Genomic DNA, 17,282 nt, shown 5'->3' with positions numbered 1-17,282 from the left:
TCAGTTTAATAAAGGAAACATTTATTGCAGGAATTTGCACTGGTTGTTAGAATTAGTACATGTCAACATATTTAAGTCCAGGTGAGTATTTTACTTTTTTTTCTTTTTTAACACATTGCTTCAGATATCTTTCATTCAGCATTTTTTCCATAAGAATCACGTCTGTTTTTTTTTTCTTTTTTATGTTGCTTTGAATCTAAATTTACTGGCCATTAAAATTAAACTCGACTGAAAAGTGACTGCTTCCAATTCTTTCTGCTGTTCCAAGATGAACATTACACAAAAATATTATTTGTCTTATAGTTTTGCATAAATGACAAAACAATTAAAATGAAATGACTAAAAGTTGAACAAACGTAAAAACCAGTGATGGCTCTAGTAAACCCATCTATCAAATGTATCAACATTTTTACCAACCAGGTCAGGAAGTTAGTTCTCTGACGGAAACGTGGCAGCTTTATCAGATGAACCGCTTTTAGTTTGGGGGGAGTGAATGTTAGGCCACCTAACAGAACCTCGTTATCTGAAATCCAAATCCGGTTCTCATTAAAATGCAGCTCGTCAGCACACGTCAATCATTAAGAGTCGTTTATGCTTAGAAGGAACGCATGGGGCTAAAACCTACATACAACGAAACTAAAGTTATCAGAGGGAAAAATGTTATCTGCAGCTGGGGCAAATGGAAGCTTGTAGAAAATATAGAGATGTTAGTAAAGTGCAAAATGACAGATATAAACAAAAGTATAATTACGGGAAAGAACCGTCCTCAGATCTGAGAATATACAGTTAGAGAAACTCAACAGAGCTTCATTTCCGAACATCAAACTCTTATATATTAGCCTCTGGTTAAGCTTTAAACTGCGTCGTTGCTTTTGTTTTGTTAATTAAGTGCAGGTCACTCCTCTGCTTTGGATTTTGGTTCAGCTGAAGCCGAAGCGCCTTTGGCTGCAGCTCCTTTGCTCCCTCCGGGACCCTCCTGCTTGTCCTCACTGTCGATCCTGGCGTGCTCCTTCTTCACAAGCTCTTCCAGCTCCGCCTGGGCGGATGTGGAAAACAAAACAGGGATGAATACAGAAAAGAAACATATTAGAGAAGAAATGAGCACCAAAAAGTAAGAAATATAAATTTTATGGTGTCAAATGAATATTGTGTTTCTATGAAGCGTGAAGTTACGCAGCTTAAAGTTAACAGATCCCAAGTATTGTCTTTCATATTGTAGCCCAAGAGATGCCATCTCCAGGTAGCATGAGGTTTATGATTTAGATATGTGACACATAAGAGCTAGTACTATAAAATCCCCATAAAACCGTCCACAAACAACTAAAATCCACGAATACTTGAGACTTCCCTCTAAAAATGGTTATAACTGCTTATTTTAACAGTTCAAACACTAAATATATTTCAATGTGCATTAACACACACAGTGGTTTTAGCAATACAGCGGATGCTAGCAACTATAGTCTTTCTTGTTTAGGTGTAATTTCTTGTAATTCAGTCAATCAGTTCCAAGGGAAATGAATGGAGCTGCTGGATTGACTGCTGTGGAAAGGACAACCAATATTATTGCATCAAAGAATTTCAGCTTCCAAAGCCGGATTTATATGCTCTATAAAAAAATCTAGTAACAGGTGGGTTTTCTGCAATAATTTAGATAATTTTGCACAGAAAAATCTACAAGTAATGAGCTTCGAATATACAGAGTCCACTGTAATTGCAATGCAAATCTTACAGCAATGACTCGATAACAGCATGACTTTATTTTATGCTACACTGCAGACGCTCTGTCTGCACTGATGAAGATTTAGCTCATCTCAGCATGCTGAATATTTGACACCAACTGACAGCAGCCTGACCTATTCTGGCTTAATTTTATGACCAATTAGGTGATTTTGGAGGCTGTATATGGAAAAACACCAAACTTTCAGACAAAGATGGTCAGTAATTATAAACTTTGGAGGATGAGAGAATCATACCACACTGAAAATAGCATACTCTTGTCATTATACAGTAAAACACTTTAAATTTTGCACATTTACATCCTAATACACATGCACTGTACAAAAGAATATACTTCAAGTGTGTCAATACTTGATGTTTGACAGAACGCCCTTCATTTCTCCATAGTTAGACCCACATGAAATGCATTTTAGATAAACAATGACACAGCGGCTTTATGATTATGTGTTCATTCTTTACTGATGGAGCTCAGCTGTAAACACTGCAAAGCTGCAGGTATATAAGATTTCAATGAGAAAACTGTGTGGCTCACCTTCCAACCCAGCAAGTCAGCAAGAGCCAAGCAGCCATCATCACACGTACTGATCTGAGCTACGTCTCTGAAACCAGGAAAAAATACGACATGTTGGATGCGGAGATGATTTCAAGACAGGTTTTCATATCCCACCGCAACAAAGCAAACCACAAAATACAATCTATGTCTTTAACTAATCCATCGTTGTTAAATTTAGATTTTCCTTGCACTTTTGTTTATCTCTGTGGATTTATTATCAAAGGCACAACAAACCGTTTCAGAAAACAAACTTTTTCACAAGAGCATAAAAACAAACAAGAAAACCCAACCCAAATATACAATGAACAAATTTTTAAATATATCTAAAATCATATATGTCAATGTTGATCCCTGATGTTATTTTCATTAATTACAAAGGGGTTAGCTTAAAATCTCTTGGTACAAATAAACCAAAGAACAAAATTCAAAGCAGATAAATAGCTGTACACTTTGCACACACATGTCTGTCTTTCAGACTCTAAACTTAAAACTGGAAATTTTATTTATTTTTTTACTTGTTAATCTGATGATAGAAGTAACTACATAGCACTGACTTTCTGTACACACAACCGCAGTACAGATTATATTTTCTAAGAAGACTAAGATTGCATCTGGTTGGTGATTTCTTCTTACGGTGCCACTCTGAAAAACATTACATGGTACTGTATCACAGCCTGATTTAGTAACTTAACTGCCCAATTTAGTGGCAGGCTCACATTTATATAGCCATCATAAAAATAATCATCCTGAAACACTATGAACCCAGACAGACCATAAATGAACAAGCAGTGATGAGAATGTGACTATGAACACCCACAGTTCACTGAATATGAACGAGACTGGGGGCGCCACAGTGTGGGACCAACCGACTGAAACTGTCATTTGTTCCAGCCTCAATCAGTCTTTTCCACGGCACATGAGCAACTTGGCAAGTTGCTTTTCACCACTAACACCTATACACACCACTTGATGCACTGTTGATTTGAGTCTGTGTTTCATCAGTCTGTGGTGTTGTAATGTTTTTACTTGCAACTGTGTAGAACTATGTCCAAGACAAATCTCCCTTTAGGGACAATAAAATATATACCTGTATTCTATTCTTGGCGTCATGCGAAGAGAAATAGAAAAAACACTGATGGCAATTCTTTCAGGATGGTATTCTGATATTTATATTCAGTCATTTCTACCTAAATTATGCATGATAGTTCTCTGCCCCCTGGTGGTTAAATAATACCAATCATCTAGAAAACAAGACATGAATAATTAGGATCAGAAACAAAGATGCACTGATCAGAATTGTAAGTTTTATTGTAATGGTTAATAAATACAGTTTGTTTTTAAGAAATACAACACAACTTATGACAGTAATCAAAATTCATGTAAAATATTTCCAACTTTCTGGTCAATCTGGAGATTGTCAGTTTCTCAAATCACCTCTAATAAAAATAAAAGTATCCTCAACAGGTAGGAATCAACATCAAAACCTTTTTATCAAATAATATGACAGAATCTCAGCATCACCTGTACGCCTTGTCTGAGTCAAAGTCCATCCCTCCTCCAAAGCCGAGCAACCCCAACATTGGATCTGCCTGCAGACAGAAACAAATAAACCTTTCCAGCTGCAGAGGCTTAAACAAGGCAGTGTGAAGAAACTAGGTATGTAAAGGTGATGGAGCGGTAAAGACTCACCTGTCCTGTTTTCTCCATGTTAATGAGCAACCTGGGGCAACTTTTTGAAACCCTAAATGACAAAAATGGAAGATGAAAGAATCAAACAGGAAAACCAAAGCAGGACAGTTTCAGAAATGACCAAGTTACATTACACAATCAGATCATAAATGCTACTGAGACTAGATGTGGAGTACCTGCCGACTAAACTTGCAAACGGTTGAACCTGCAGAGACGTGCCCATGACTATGAGGAGATCGCATCGAGGAAAATCCTGACAGGGAAGCAAAGGTGAGACATTAATTCGTTTATGTTTTTGCAGAGGTTAAATCCTGAACAATTCACCGTTATGTGCTCACCATTTTCATGGAAGTGAAGAAACGGGTTGGCAGGTTCTCTCCAAAGAAAACTATATCTGAGGAAAGTGAGATAAGGACAAATGGTGAGGCAAAATCTGGGATCTTTCTGGAAGCAGAAATAAAGTCAGTGATGTAGCAACAAAATTTGCAGTACTACGATGAATAACACTAAATTTTAAATGAACAAAAGTAATGACAGACTGACCTGGTTTGACCAAACTGCTGCACTTTTCACACTTTGGAATCTCATCAGAGAAGATTTTTTCTAAAACACAGACAAAATTAGAATCTCAAATCTCAGGAGATCACAGGAGCTTAAAAATGTCACAGCACCTTTCATCCAGTCCAGGTTGTACTCCTTTTTGCAGAGGAATTTGACACAGTGTGAGGTGTAGAACGTTCCATGTGCTTCGATCAGATCGTCTCCTTCCAGCCCTGCGACTCGCTCCAGGGTGTCGATGTTCTGAACAGACATGCACACCAACATGGATACGGGAACTTAAAGTAATTTGAATTACTCTGTGTGCAGCAACATGTTCTTTCTTTCCCCCCACCTGTGTGTAGCATCGTCTCAGAACCCCCTTGTCCTTCAGCATCTTTATGAAGTAGTGGCAGATTGTGGGCTAAAACCAAGCATGAGAGTAAAACACAACTCTGAGTATTTGGTGAGGACCAGCTTTTCCCAATCTGCAGGCTGCGTATTGTACCTTAAACTGTCCTGGGTACAGTTCCCTGGCCAAAGCGAAGAATGGTTCTGGATGTTTCTGTGATGAAATTATGAAAAATTCTTACCCTTTCACTTGTCACTGTTTTGAAAGATGAGATTAAATCTTGAACAGACCTTAAAGTAATCGATCTGGAAGATGGCTTCTGGGTAAGGCAGGTTGTACTTTTGCAGGTTTGCATAGAGACCGGTTTCTGGAGAGCGAAAATCCGGGATCCCAGCAGCTGTGCAGAAAGAAATCATGAGAAATTAATCAAACAGGATAAAAGTTGTTTAATAATAATCATCACCAAGTGGTTTATTCTATCAAAATGAATGGGAAATACTTACATGTTGATATTCCTGCTCCAACCATGCAAATGATGTTTTTGCCTATGACAGAGACAGGTAAAAACATTCATGATAAAAGGATTCATGATTCAGTCATGAATCCATTAATGAATAATTTAGCACTTTTCTGGATGAATGTACTCAGATTAAATATATATTTTTTTATTATTATTATCATTTTTAGTGAGTTTATAACCCTGCAAATACCCAGAAATAAAGTAAAACATAATAAAACTTACATTTGCCGCTATTTATGTAGCGAGCCACGCCCTCCAGAGACAACTCATCCAGAACCTTCTCTGAAGAGCCCAATCCCAGCGCACTGGAGAAGAGGCCACGCAAGAAGTCCACTGGAAAGGACAGGAGAAAAAAGGAAAAACAAGATCAGTTTATTCATGTTTTCACATTAAGTATTACTAAATTTCTATAATATGTTGTGTTACACATTACATTTTTTGTTGTTGTTATTTATAAGTTTGAAAGTAATCAAAGCCTTATTCAAGTTAACCTGTTCAAAAATGACTCCATGTGGCCCTGGTCCAAGTTTAGAAAATGGTGTCAGGAAATTAAAATATTGTTCACTATGACCCAGTGAATATTCCCTGTTAAGTGTGTTTAATGCCGCTTTTTTCAAGCAGACAACTTTTACTTGAATGTGTTTATTGCAGTTAAAATTACACAATGGTTTTGATTTTGGTTAAATAAAAACTTTCACAGGTATTTAACTGTTGAAATTCTGGTGCATAAACTCACAAGTACAAGTGTAAACAGTATCCCAGAGAGCTAACACAATAAAAACCTGCATCCTCTTGCTGATCATTCATTAAAATGGCACATTATTGATGTATTTAAGAAAGTATACTGATAGTATTCACAGTTAATGATATTCTAGGACATTATGTCAGGGAATAGATCGATTTACTTTCAATACTTGAAGTATTTTTTAAAAGCAAACACTTACTTTTACTCTAGTAAAAATGTTAATGTAGTATTTTTGATACAGTACTGTACTAAAATACAGCGTTTGAGTATTTTCTCCACCACTGCATATGAGTGTATGCAGTATATTTAAACATACTATCTGCTTCTCCTGTAGCTTCGTCTTCACTGCTGTCGTCCGATTGGTTCTGCAGAGAAAACAACGTGTAACTTGTAGAAACAGTTCACTGGTTTGGTGACTGCTATGAGCCAGAAACAGAGCAACTCTTTGTTATGACGCTATCCATCGTCTGGGTCTCACTGCACGACAGCAGCTTAAAAAAACAACTCAAGCTTGACAGAAAACAGTGACTCCCACCTCGGGTTCAGCTGTAGCCTCCTCCTCTTGTTCTTCTTTTTTAGGGGACTCTGGAAATGAAATCACCATGTTGTAAAACTCGACAGTCTTGTTTTAAAGGGACAAAGATGTCGCGATAAAACAGTAACTGTGTCTCCTTTCTGGATCAGACAGCCGTCCTACCTGATGATTCAGACATTTATCCGCCTTCTAGGACTCCAACACTACACTGTTTTGGTTGACATTCAATAAAAATCGCTAAAATCGGAGAAAATATACAGGAACCCGACGCTTTAAATGTACCCAGCTGTTCCCTCTTGTTGTTGTCCGTCAGAAAATTACGTCCGCGTGTACCGCTACCGTGTTCAACGGAGTCATTAGTTCCCGCTGATGTTCACTTCCATTATTACAAAAAAATAATACTCTAAAACTCTTAATATCAACTAACCCCATCGTTAATAAGCAAAAGTTGCAATTAAACGTATCGCCAATTTATTTAGTTGTAGAACATAAGATGAGTCAAACATAGCAGTATTTTAACAATGTCTAATTTTCACATCTGCCAATTAAGATATTGCATAAACGACTATTACTGTTTATTTCATTTCTTGGTGTCTTCATTAGTTTGTTGTGTATCTGCTGCAGAACAGGCTCACACTGGATTATGGGCTTTAGTTATTCACATAAGCTTCCACAGTACAGATTACAAATACATACACTTACACTTAACTACATAGCATTTAAAATACATTAAAAATGAATGAAAGAATGAATACATATATTACTTGAATCATACCCTTCTCGCCCCCACGTGAAGGATGAGACTTTATTGATAAACTAATCCCTGGTTTCACCGTAAGGAATGTAGGCACTGAAAAAAACTGTGCAAGCCAAAATACAACAACAAAAATACATACTTTGACAACTCTTTACGTTTCCAACTTAACGTTTATAACTTAAAATAATGCTGCAACCAAAAAATAACTTCAGTTTTAGCATATAAGCAAGTGCACAGTTTTACACAATATTTAAGACATGTACTTATTTACATAATTCACACATACCTTGCGCCTCTATCAAGGGGGCCGCTTCTAACAAGATACATTTTATCGTCTACGTTACAACTTATGGTCAGTCCAGTTAGACCGGACGTCGTCCCTTCAAAATAAAAGTATTAAATATTGAAACAGGAAATTAATCATAGCTACAACCAAATAAAGGCAATAAACACCAAAAGGGAATATAAGCAAATAAAGAAATTAATTTAAGGTTAATTACTTTACTGCAAAATCACATGTGGCATAGTTGTTGGTACCACTAGCAAATAAAAGTATAAATATCACAAGTGATAGAAGCAAGTTTATTTCAGCTATTGATCACTGGATGGTTGAGGAATCTTATTTATCTCACCACCATGGATGGAGTGAACAGGATGGTAAAGAAAGTAAAAATCTCCAAAGTTCAGTTTTAGACAACTGCAAAAAACTGAGCCGCATTTTGGGTTTCAAATAGATTTGTCAAACACGTTTATTATTTTTGCAAGTTAAATATAAAAGAATACACACGATGAGGTTTACAATAATCCTTACTTTGAAGAATAAAATCTTTATTCTGTACATCCATTTTTACATTCAGTGACAAAGACCCAGCAAATTGAAGTTGGACATGAACAGAGATTTTCTAAATATGAACATTTACATGATCAATGTGCAGCCTTACTCACAAACTGAGAAATACACAGGGCATCCAGACATATATTTCAACTTTTGTGTGACATGTTTCTTCTCCCACATCTGTTGTATGTTTTTGCTTTTCTTATTTGTCCTGCACTTATGTCATGATTCTTCAATCCAATAACCTTATCATGAGCTCTTTGAAAAACGAAGAGAACACCAAAAGCCTCCAAGTCTTTCTGCAGTGATTCTGGCTGTAATCGACCCACTACCCTTCTGCTTCCAGGCGCTCCTCTGGCTTCTCCCCTCCAACCTGAGGCTGACTGAGGTCGTAGCCGTGTGCTGTGATCTGACACTGAGGTAGCATCTCCTCCAGTAGGATGATCACCAACGCTGGACTTGAAATCCTCGGGAGGGAGGACACATTCAGATGCTTTAGCTCCCTTCAGTACACAGACACACAAAAAAGAGAGCATCATTACACAACTGGTTACTTTGCTTTAGAATAATGGTATTGAAAGTGTGACATAAAGGCCATTTGTGCGTCCTGGACTGATTTTGTTTGGCTCGCAACTCTGTTGTGAGAATGATCTGAATTTGACCTGCAACCACAGGCTGATAAAGATGGAGAGTTTTTTTTTTTAATTGAGGCAACATTTTTACCACCAAATTAGAATCTTACAAAGGAAACTTTTAGGTACAACACACATTTTAAGTATTACACTTTTTCTATTTCCTTAATTTCATAGTGAATAAGACTACATGTAGGGCTCTGGATTTATCATATCGTTAATTAGTATGTTGACAAATTTCTTATGATAAGAAGTTTGATTAATCATTGTCGAGAAAAATTCAAATAAATGATGTTTATAAAAACGAAACCAACCGTATTGTCGGGGTTTTCATTTTTACTATTTTCTCTACTGTTTATTCAGGGGGAGTATTATATTTATGATACTTTTATTTTCATATTTCAAATTGATATTTCTTAATAAATACCAATACATTTGGAAACATGTATTGGTAAACTGTGTAGTTTAGTGATAAACTTCTTTATATGACTGGCGTCCTACAAATGGGTATGTTTCATCAAGAGCAGGATCTATGTTTGCAGCACTATGTCTGCTGTGTCATGTCAGAGAAAGAGGGACCCAAATCCTGTTGTTAGTGCTGAGAATAAGTAACTTTAAAATATTTTTTCCAATAGAGCCCAAAAGAAATTGCAAACCGGATGCCTTTCTTTAATAAGGAAAATATACAAAACTTTGGATCTGAAGAAATCTACAAGAACTTCATAAGCTTAGTTTGTTGTTGAGTAGGTTAAGATTATTTCAGTGAAAGAAAAAGAGTAGATGTGTCTTGGAAATTTTGGAATATAAAAAAAAAAAAAAGGTTTGGACCACCGCGCTGCAGACTGTAGGATACACTGAGTATGGAGCTCACCTGAGATTCCTGAGAGCAGCCAGGCCGCCCACGGTTATCCTCGGACAGTGAGAGATGTCCAGCTCCTCCAGAGAGTCCTGGAACTTGTGGAGTCCTGCCAGGAACCAGTCGTCCACCTCAGGACAGCCTTGGACCTTTAGAGTCCGCAGAGGTTGCCTCTCTGCAGGTGTTGAGAAATCAGATCAAGAACAGGATCAACACATTCAGTGACTCTGAAAACTTAAAGAGCAGAGAGGAATCATCTGCATCACAGCATATTACCCAGGTTGGACAGTCCTACGTAGTTGATGATGGTGTGGCTCATGTCTACTTCTTCCACAGGTGTGTCCTTGTAGTTCAGGAAATCCCAGTTGAATTTGCCCCTTGAGTCGGCGCGGAACCACTCAGACTGGCCCACAAACCTGCAGAAGTAACAGAAGTTATGATGAATGGAGAGAGGAGGCTGATGATTCGAAAAGCGGTTCATATGTGAGGTGTCCATATGAGCAGCGGCTTGTTGCAGAAGTTATAGTTCTTTATTTATAGCTTTAAAGAATAATTTCAAAGGAAGTCATTTCTTAAATAATTTGAATCTTTTTTTGTACAAAGATGTCTTCAATTTTTGGAGTAAAAACCTGAATTTTCAACAAAAATGTCTTTGGATTTCATCACTTAAGTCAAGAATTAGAAGAATTTAGTAAACTTAGTCTCAAGTTTCAAAAATGTCCTCTGGCCCTGGGGCCTGCAGTAGGTCCTTTTCACACCATGCTGACAAGATCATAATAAACATTTAATCAGAAGGAGCATAATCCTGTTAGACTGAGTCTGTCTTAATAAATGTGGAAAACATTCAGTTACCCAACAAAGCATTTACAGAACAACTAAAAATAATGCAGAGGGATGTGAGGAGGAGCCACTTACCTAAATCCTCCTCCTAGATTTAGAATATAATAGGCAGATGCTATGTCTGGGCCATAAAGCTTGTGGGTGTAACCATAGTAACTGTAAAAGACAGAAGAGAAAATGGGATTAGGCATGACTTGGTTACCAAAGTCCAGGTTTGGCAAGGTCAAATCTTAAAAACTCCTAAAGTATTTGCTGTTCAGGAGATGCCGGACAAAGTGTTAGAGTTGGCTTCGGCTGTCTTAATGAAGACAACCGAAACCAACTCAGATTTGGTTGTTAGGGAATATTTTCAGATGTGAAAAACATCTCAGTAATGGTGTGGAAACTAAAGGTGCAAAGCCCATCACAATTACTGTTTAAAAGTGCAGTTGGTAACTTAGGAGCAACAGGTCTGTCAGGAACCCAACTTCTCAGCAAGCTATAGCAGCTTATTTTAAGTCAATAATTCATTAATGAATGATGAAATGATCAAATGCCAAACTTTTACTTACAAAAAAGACATTTCCCATATTACAAGTGAAATAATCTGCCAGTGGAATCAGTACATTTCCATCACTATTAAGGAATTTTTGATTTAAATTAAACTAACTGACTTATACTATATCTTCCTGAAAAGATACTTGTAAGTTGTTTTTTTTTTTTGTCTTATTTCAAGCGAATTAGAAATTAGACCAAAAATACTTGGTAAGATTTTGTGTTTTTTGCAGTGTAATTGCAAGGTGTCCAGTTCCTGCTAAACAAGCCCAAACGATCATAACCCCAAATTAAGGCCACCGTCTCCAAGTTTGGTGCTGTGCATTTTGATCAAACATTTTTACTTTAGACTCATATGTTTGCATTTTAATAGGGACTACAACAATGATGAAATAATGATTTTCTGATGAAAATGATTCATGAAAAAAATCCTGTACACACATTCTAATATGTAGGCCCATAGAAATAATAGTACCAAGCTAATTTTTCACTTTTGTCTTCAAAATTGAACTCAGTGTAATTTAAAAACTAATTGTTCCACTGTTATGTTGCTCAAAATGTACCAAATGTAGCTCTTTGACACATAAAACTTTGCTTGTCTCACAAGTTCTTCTTTCTGAGCTGGTCCTTCCCAATCCGGGACTTCCAGTTCAGGAGCGCCTCTACATCATAGAAACGCCGGGCGAGGAAGTCAAGAGACCTGGACACGAGAGAAGGAGGAGATGCTGAGCTGGAGCCCCAGTGTCGCCTAGCAACGAGGAGGACGGCAGCCCGCTGGCAGCACCTGTGTAAAGACTGGAAAGAGACAGACGATTTGATGAAAAGGGGGCATGGACAGACACTGTGCTGGTAAAAATGGAAACATAAAGAAATAAAGGAGAAAATATAATTATAGAGCAACAACGCTGTGCTGTGTTCAGCAATATAAAAGAATTAAGGAACATACAGTCCCGTTGTCTGAGATCATATTACCACATTAGCTAACCCATTACCTAATCCTAACTTAAAGCAGTTTATAACGAAACAATTGACTCAAAGTAAAGACGGCCGATCTACAAAACACACACTCAAGAGTGAACCTGACTTTTTGTTCTTTATATGTGACATTTCTCGCTGGGTTTAGCAGAAATTTAAAGGATAACTCACTATCAAGGGTGCCGACATGACAGCAACTTCCAACAGTAAGCCGTGTAGGACAAACATTCCGCTTCCGCCTCTGGGATTCTTCAGAGCCGTTTTTCTTCCTGTCACCACTAGGTGTCGCAAAATGAATGCCTCTGAAAGGCGAACTGTCCTATTATACGGAATAATTTGAAAGTTACCAAAAGTTCAGAAAACAACCTTCTTAGTTCAGTATTAAGCATACTACTTAAATATTTCATGTTTAAAAAATGTTAAAGAAAAGGAATTTAATAGACTTTCTGATAGCCTCTGTCTCTCAAAATGTGATCATTTTAATTTTTTTGTAGCTGTTTCAAAGTTACATAAAACCAGAAAGAAAGCTTGGTTGAACCTGCAGATTTATCACAATGTAGACAGGAAAACTGTGAATATTTACCACAAACAAATTAAAATAATAAAAAAAGACTCTTTCACATAATGTTTGCCATCCGACATGTTGACATTTTTCAAATGCAAATAGCTTAAATGAGTTTCATATGACAATCTTTGATTTAATGTAAAATTTGAGTGAAATAACATTAAAAAACAAAGACAGTTCTATGCAACTCCAAAAATAAAAACTCTCCAACTTTTGTACAATTTCTGTTGATTTTTTTTTTTATATATTTAAAGTATTTTAGTTCTAAATACATGTTGTATACTTTTGAAATGTGCTTCTTGTTGTTAAGCCCGCTGATGTCAACAGTTACTTTCTAGAATTGTTCTTTCGTGCTACAAGGTGATTTAAAATATTCTCTGAAATTTCCCCACTCAAACGCAACACATTTTACTTGAGTTAAGATGCATTTTACAAACCGAGAGGGACCCAGAGATGTTTCATCATCGAAATAAGGTTTGTGTTGCTGACCATGTAACTTTCTCTCCTAGAATTTTGATATTGTTCAGAGATTAGATTCACTCCACATTTCTCTGTTTGGATGTACGGTAGTCATTAAGGACAGTTTTTATCAGTTTGCATATTGGATTTTTCCTTTTCCTTGTCTTTCACAGAAAAAGCACATCATTTGTGAAAAAGCTGATGGAGATCAGGACTCACACAACAACAACAACAACAACAATAACAACAACAACTGGATAAATTATTGGCTGCAGCGCTTGTACAATGTAGTAAGTCCCTGTTTTTATTCATACAACTAATGTAGAAGTTTGGAAAAATCTGGACTGTCTGGAATTTATTCTGGTGATTTGATTTAGTTATTTGTTATTTTGTTTGTTTGTTTGTTTTACATCAAAGCTTAAAGATATTGGATTTCCAACAAGTGGAACCACTCAAACAAGATATTCGTCTCAGGAGAAAAAACAACAGAAGAAGACGAGGAAGAAGAAGAATTTCTGGGGACTATTTGATTGCTTCATGGTAAGTTTGACCAAATCTAGCACTTTATGCTTGATTTTGGACTTGATTCTACTGAAGCTCTGCAGGTTGATCTTTTTTATCCTAATGAGCTTGTTGTTTGTCTGACAGGGAATAATACAAGTGCATCCTGATACTGATAATGATTCTCAGGATCAAAAGAGAAGGTAACCAACTTCTTTACAGAGTAGTTGTAACGTGTCCAACATTTAGAATCACTAATCTTTGTGTGATTCTTCAGGATTCTAATTCCTTGATAATGTTTCACAAATAAGAACAAGAAAAATGTGCTGTGCATTCAACCTTAAATTAAATACAGTGGAACCCACTGGCTTCATTTGTGACCTAATTAGTACATAGATCCCTCACAGGATTAACACTGAGGTGTATGCAGTTCAGTCACTTCGCCCGTAATGCATGTGTGTAGGGAACCAAGTCATAAAAATCAATCATAGTTACAATATATAGAAATGAAAAGGCGTGAAACATACCAATACATACCAGTACTGTAGTCACTTTTGAATGACCAATTACCGTAAGTTTTTCTGTTATATATAATATATAAGAGGTTTTCTAAATGATTACTTTCCACGTTACAGCCCACTTCTAAAGGAAACTAAGACACAACAGTATAGGAGCTATAGAGAAGAGGACACTTCCTCAAAGCACAACGTTCCCACAAAGTACCTCCAGCACGACACATTAAGTATGAACAGATTAATTGTTATAATCATACTGAACAACTCTGTTTGTTTGTGTTTGTGCAGATTCACTACAATCCAGGTCCAGTCCACTTGTATGGAACATCAGAATGCAACGTTACTTGGGTAAAAAAAACAAAAAAACGTCTGCAACCTGTAATTACGCACATTACCACCAGGAACAACAAAGCTGAAAATGTTCTGTCATTAAACGCCATGATGCTAATGTGACTGCATTTTTGCATCAGATTCCCAAACGTCAATATGATCTGCTACATGAACGCCAGCCTGCAGACTTTGCTTACGCTCAAGGAGTTCGTGGAGGACATCAAGTCCCAGGAGGACGTGTTGGCACTGTGTCCCGAGGCTCAGCTCATGAGGTACAGCAAGAACACATTCACAAACACACATAGAGAGATCTGTGAGTTGAAGACAACGTCAAACAGCAGCCTTTATTTTCCAGATGTTTCCTAGACATTGTGAAATGTCACGGCTCGCCTGATTCAAGATTGAAACTGGAGGTGGTTATAAGGTTTAAGAAGGTCCTCTCTTTCCAGGCCCCGGAGTTTGGATACGAAGGCATGAAAGTTAGTCAGCTGCTTCACGTGGATCTGTGTTTCACCTGGCTGCAGTGTTTGACATTGATTTAACTCTGCGTGTTCTGGTGCGTTTAGGACGCCCATGAGTTCCTGACAGCTGTGTTGGATCAGATGAAGAACCTGCTGCCACCTCTGACTAAGACGGCGGCCACTATAGGGAAAAGATACAGGTGCCCAGTTCAGACACATCTAGAGTTCAAAATGCGGAACACAAGGATGTGCAAAGGGTAAAAAGCACTCTTCTGTCCAGAACTAAACATGCATTTCTTCCTGCTTGTCCTGAGAAATGTTCATTATTTCAATAAGAAACAATTGTAATATTTTATGCTTCTTACCTGGATGAACCTTTGATCTGCAGTTGTGGTGTTAAATCCATAAGAGAGGAAAGTTTCATCATGCTCTCTCTGGACCTGATTGCTGGAGGTTCAGTGCAGAACATGCTCAACGTGCACCAGAAGGTATAAGAAACTCATCTATTTAATCTACCCATCATTCAGAGAATGTTTTTATGATGCTTAGTGGTTTTTGTGCTGTAAATAACTCAGTTTGTTTTATCCACAGGAAAGACAACTAGAGTTTAAGTGTGAGTGCGGAGGAAACACATCAGTTCTGCAGTCTAGATTTCTGACCCTTCCCAAGTGAGTGGCAACACCTTTTTCCAAATGTCTTCTGCAAAATGTGAAGTCATTAGATGTGTCTCTGTACAATAAAGTCTAAAGCATCAGTTTCTCATCTACAGATATTTGATTTTGCAACTAAAGAGGTTCACTTTCACAGAGAACCTGGTGATGGTCAAACTGGAGGACCCCATCATTTTGTGCAGGGAGATGACAGTAGCTGGCCACCAGGTACACAGATTTGTACAAAACCAAAAATTTAAAGGTACTGTGAGGATAATGTGTGATTGTGACATGACAGTTGTGTGTGATGCTCACAGTTTTTGCCTCTGAATCTTTACAGTACAGCCTGGTCAGTGTCATCAGTCACGTAGGATCTTCGGCAAAGACAGGTCAGATAACATCTTACGAGACGTCTGTCTAATTTTGTTTAAATTTGACTAGAGTTTAAATTAAACCTTCGAATTTTAAGCTAAAAAAAAGTCTAGACACTTGGCTATTCTTTAAATCCCAAAGCTCTCATCTATTCTTTGTCTTTTAGGACACTATGTGAGCGATGGGCTGCACCCGGAGCAGTCCTTGGAGGACGGAAACGATCGATGGCTCCACTTTAATGACATTTATGTGATGGAAACAAATGGAACAGTCGTTTCTGAGATGTGTACAGAGGAGTCTTATATCCTTGTCTACCAGAGGAGGGTAAGACAATCCACACCGTGAAGCTGGTTAGTTTATTTCATTTCACTACATGTCAATATTTTGTTGTCTGTTTTTAGGAGTGGCCCTCTCTGCTATGACGACCCAGCCCTCAGGAGGAGGGGCACACCCCAGAGAGCCTGGTTCCTCCCAAGGTTTCTTCCTACAGGGGAGTTCTTCCTTGCCACTGTTTGCCAAGTCACAAATGTACTTTGTCACCAGATTGGACTGCAAGTGACAGAACACAGTCAAAGTGGCTTGCTCTCTGGGAGTTATAAAATTAAAAACTGTACAAACCCAGTTCCATAGCTAGAAGGAAGAATGATTTTTTTTAACTTGGTCCACAAGCAGACCAGAGAAGGGTTTGTAGAAGAACTGCCACATCTAGAACGAGAGCAAGAGAGCAGGACTACTGCTCTCACATGTAGTGAGAACGAGTCAGTCAAAAATACAGTGAAGGACACCAGATATAAAGTTAACGTTTCCGAGATGCATTAGGTCAGGGGTGTCCAAACTTTTGGCCACATAAACCAAAACTGTAGACTCACAAATGTAGCCATGGGCCAAAAACAACAACCTAAAATCAAGCAAATAAAGATGCCTGAGAACCTGGAAGGGATTTTTACAACAGTGCATTAGGGCCATAGAAAAAAGGAGTAAGTTTCTGCCGAAAACTCAGAAATTTTGTGATTAATATCACAAATTTTCTAGAAAACTTGAAAATTTTTGACAATTGAAATTCAGAAATTTCAGAGTTTTTTGTAGATCTAAAAAATAGATTTTTTGGTTTTAGAAAATTTCTGAGATTACTCTCAATTTTTTTTTTTTTTTTTTTAGCAGAAATGCAATACGTTTTTTTTTATATGGTCCTAATATGCCATAGCAGAATTTGCAAGTTTGCTGTATTAAAAGAGATGATTCTTTCTTGTATTAAATTTAAAATAGTTCTTTCTTTTAATACGGTATTTTCAGTAATAAGAACAAGATTTGGGTGTCTTTGTTTCAAAGTAC

At 37.4% G+C, this 17,282-nt stretch overlaps 3 protein-coding genes across 7 annotated transcripts; 1 reads left to right on the top strand and 2 right to left on the bottom strand.

Annotated features, from left to right (window-relative positions):
• On the bottom strand, nucleotides 1-7,734 carry sirt2 (sirtuin 2 (silent mating type information regulation 2, homolog) 2 (S. cerevisiae)). Of its 2 annotated transcripts, none has more exons than XM_016663935.1 (16): nucleotides 7,712-7,734; nucleotides 6,669-6,718; nucleotides 6,450-6,498; nucleotides 5,611-5,721; nucleotides 5,372-5,413; nucleotides 5,159-5,265; nucleotides 5,025-5,081; nucleotides 4,872-4,940; nucleotides 4,651-4,780; nucleotides 4,523-4,582; nucleotides 4,318-4,373; nucleotides 4,156-4,232; nucleotides 3,980-4,031; nucleotides 3,812-3,879; nucleotides 2,270-2,336; nucleotides 1-1,036 (listed from the first exon to the last, which is right to left on the bottom strand). In XM_016663935.1, coding segments are annotated over exons 3-16 (1,038 nt in total). In that variant the 5' UTR covers nucleotides 6,451-6,498; nucleotides 6,669-6,718; nucleotides 7,712-7,734; the 3' UTR covers nucleotides 1-895. The 2 variants fall into 2 exon arrangements, with proteins under 2 accessions (XP_016519421.1, XP_007577906.1); XM_007577844.2 differs by lacking the exon at nucleotides 7,712-7,734 and adding an exon at nucleotides 6,831-7,011.
• A 408-nt stretch (nucleotides 7,735-8,142) lies between these two features.
• On the bottom strand, nucleotides 8,143-12,380 carry dmac2 (distal membrane arm assembly component 2). Of its 3 annotated transcripts, none has more exons than XM_007577843.2 (6): nucleotides 12,269-12,380; nucleotides 11,727-11,917; nucleotides 10,664-10,744; nucleotides 10,025-10,164; nucleotides 9,764-9,923; nucleotides 8,143-8,763 (listed from the first exon to the last, which is right to left on the bottom strand). In XM_007577843.2, exons 1-6 carry the CDS (start codon nucleotides 12,323-12,325, stop codon nucleotides 8,589-8,591), a joined length of 804 nt encoding a protein of 267 aa, XP_007577905.1. In that variant the 5' UTR covers nucleotides 12,326-12,380; the 3' UTR covers nucleotides 8,143-8,588. The 3 variants fall into 3 exon arrangements, with proteins under 3 accessions (XP_007577905.1, XP_016519422.1, XP_016519423.1); XM_016663936.1 differs by having other exon boundaries at nucleotides 8,143-8,760; XM_016663937.1 differs by having other exon boundaries at nucleotides 8,143-8,727.
• A 600-nt stretch (nucleotides 12,381-12,980) lies between these two features.
• LOC107833800 (ubiquitin carboxyl-terminal hydrolase 37-like) lies at nucleotides 12,981-16,581 on the top strand. 2 transcript variants are annotated; one of them, XM_016663928.1, is made up of 15 exons: nucleotides 12,981-13,136; nucleotides 13,295-13,411; nucleotides 13,539-13,661; nucleotides 13,770-13,825; nucleotides 14,258-14,341; nucleotides 14,426-14,485; nucleotides 14,608-14,739; nucleotides 14,823-14,946; nucleotides 15,034-15,185; nucleotides 15,317-15,416; nucleotides 15,520-15,596; nucleotides 15,698-15,806; nucleotides 15,919-15,967; nucleotides 16,117-16,274; nucleotides 16,352-16,581. In XM_016663928.1, exons 1-15 carry the CDS (start codon nucleotides 13,116-13,118, stop codon nucleotides 16,370-16,372), a joined length of 1,383 nt encoding a protein of 460 aa, XP_016519414.1. In that variant the 5' UTR covers nucleotides 12,981-13,115; the 3' UTR covers nucleotides 16,373-16,581. The 2 variants fall into 2 exon arrangements, with proteins under 2 accessions (XP_016519414.1, XP_016519415.1); XM_016663929.1 differs by lacking the exon at nucleotides 16,352-16,581 and having other exon boundaries at nucleotides 15,736-15,806; nucleotides 16,117-16,272.
• Nucleotides 16,582-17,282: the final 701 nt, after the last annotated feature.

Source organism: Poecilia formosa, unplaced genomic scaffold (genome assembly GCF_000485575.1).
Source record: "Poecilia formosa unplaced genomic scaffold, Poecilia_formosa-5.1.2 Scaffold457, whole genome shotgun sequence".
NCBI classification, from domain to species: domain Eukaryota; kingdom Metazoa; phylum Chordata; class Actinopteri; order Cyprinodontiformes; family Poeciliidae; genus Poecilia; species Poecilia formosa.
The sequence above is the reverse complement of the archived record's forward strand: the minus strand, read 5'-3'. Positions and strand labels throughout refer to the sequence as shown.

Excerpts from the sequence above, each read along its gene's own strand:
- sirt2 (XM_007577844.2), bottom strand. Across the intron at positions 4,941-5,024 it reads TGTACCCAGGACAGTTTAAG|CCCACAATCTGCCACTACTT; the intron begins GTACAATACGCA and ends GCTTGGTTTTAG. Across the intron at positions 3,880-3,979 it reads ACATGGAGAAAACAGGACAG|GCAGATCCAATGTTGGGGTT; the intron begins GTGAGTCTTTAC and ends TTCTGTCTGCAG.
- dmac2 (XM_007577843.2), bottom strand. The coding sequence starts at position 12,325 with ATGTTTGTCCTACACGGCTTACTGTTGGAAGTTGCTGTCATGTCGGCA. Across the intron at positions 11,918-12,268 it reads TCATGTCGGCACCCTTGATA|TCTTTACACAGGTGCTGCCA; the intron begins GTGAGTTATCCT and ends GTCTCTTTCCAG. Across the intron at positions 9,924-10,024 it reads CGTAGGACTGTCCAACCTGG|AGAGGCAACCTCTGCGGACT; the intron begins GTAATATGCTGT and ends CAACACCTGCAG.
- LOC107833800 (XM_016663928.1), top strand. The coding sequence starts at position 13,116 with ATGTTTCATCATCGAAATAAG. Across the intron at positions 13,662-13,769 it reads GACTATTTGATTGCTTCATG|GGAATAATACAAGTGCATCC; the intron begins GTAAGTTTGACC and ends TTTGTCTGACAG. Across the intron at positions 14,342-14,425 it reads AAGCACAACGTTCCCACAAA|ATTCACTACAATCCAGGTCC; the intron begins GTACCTCCAGCA and ends GTGTTTGTGCAG.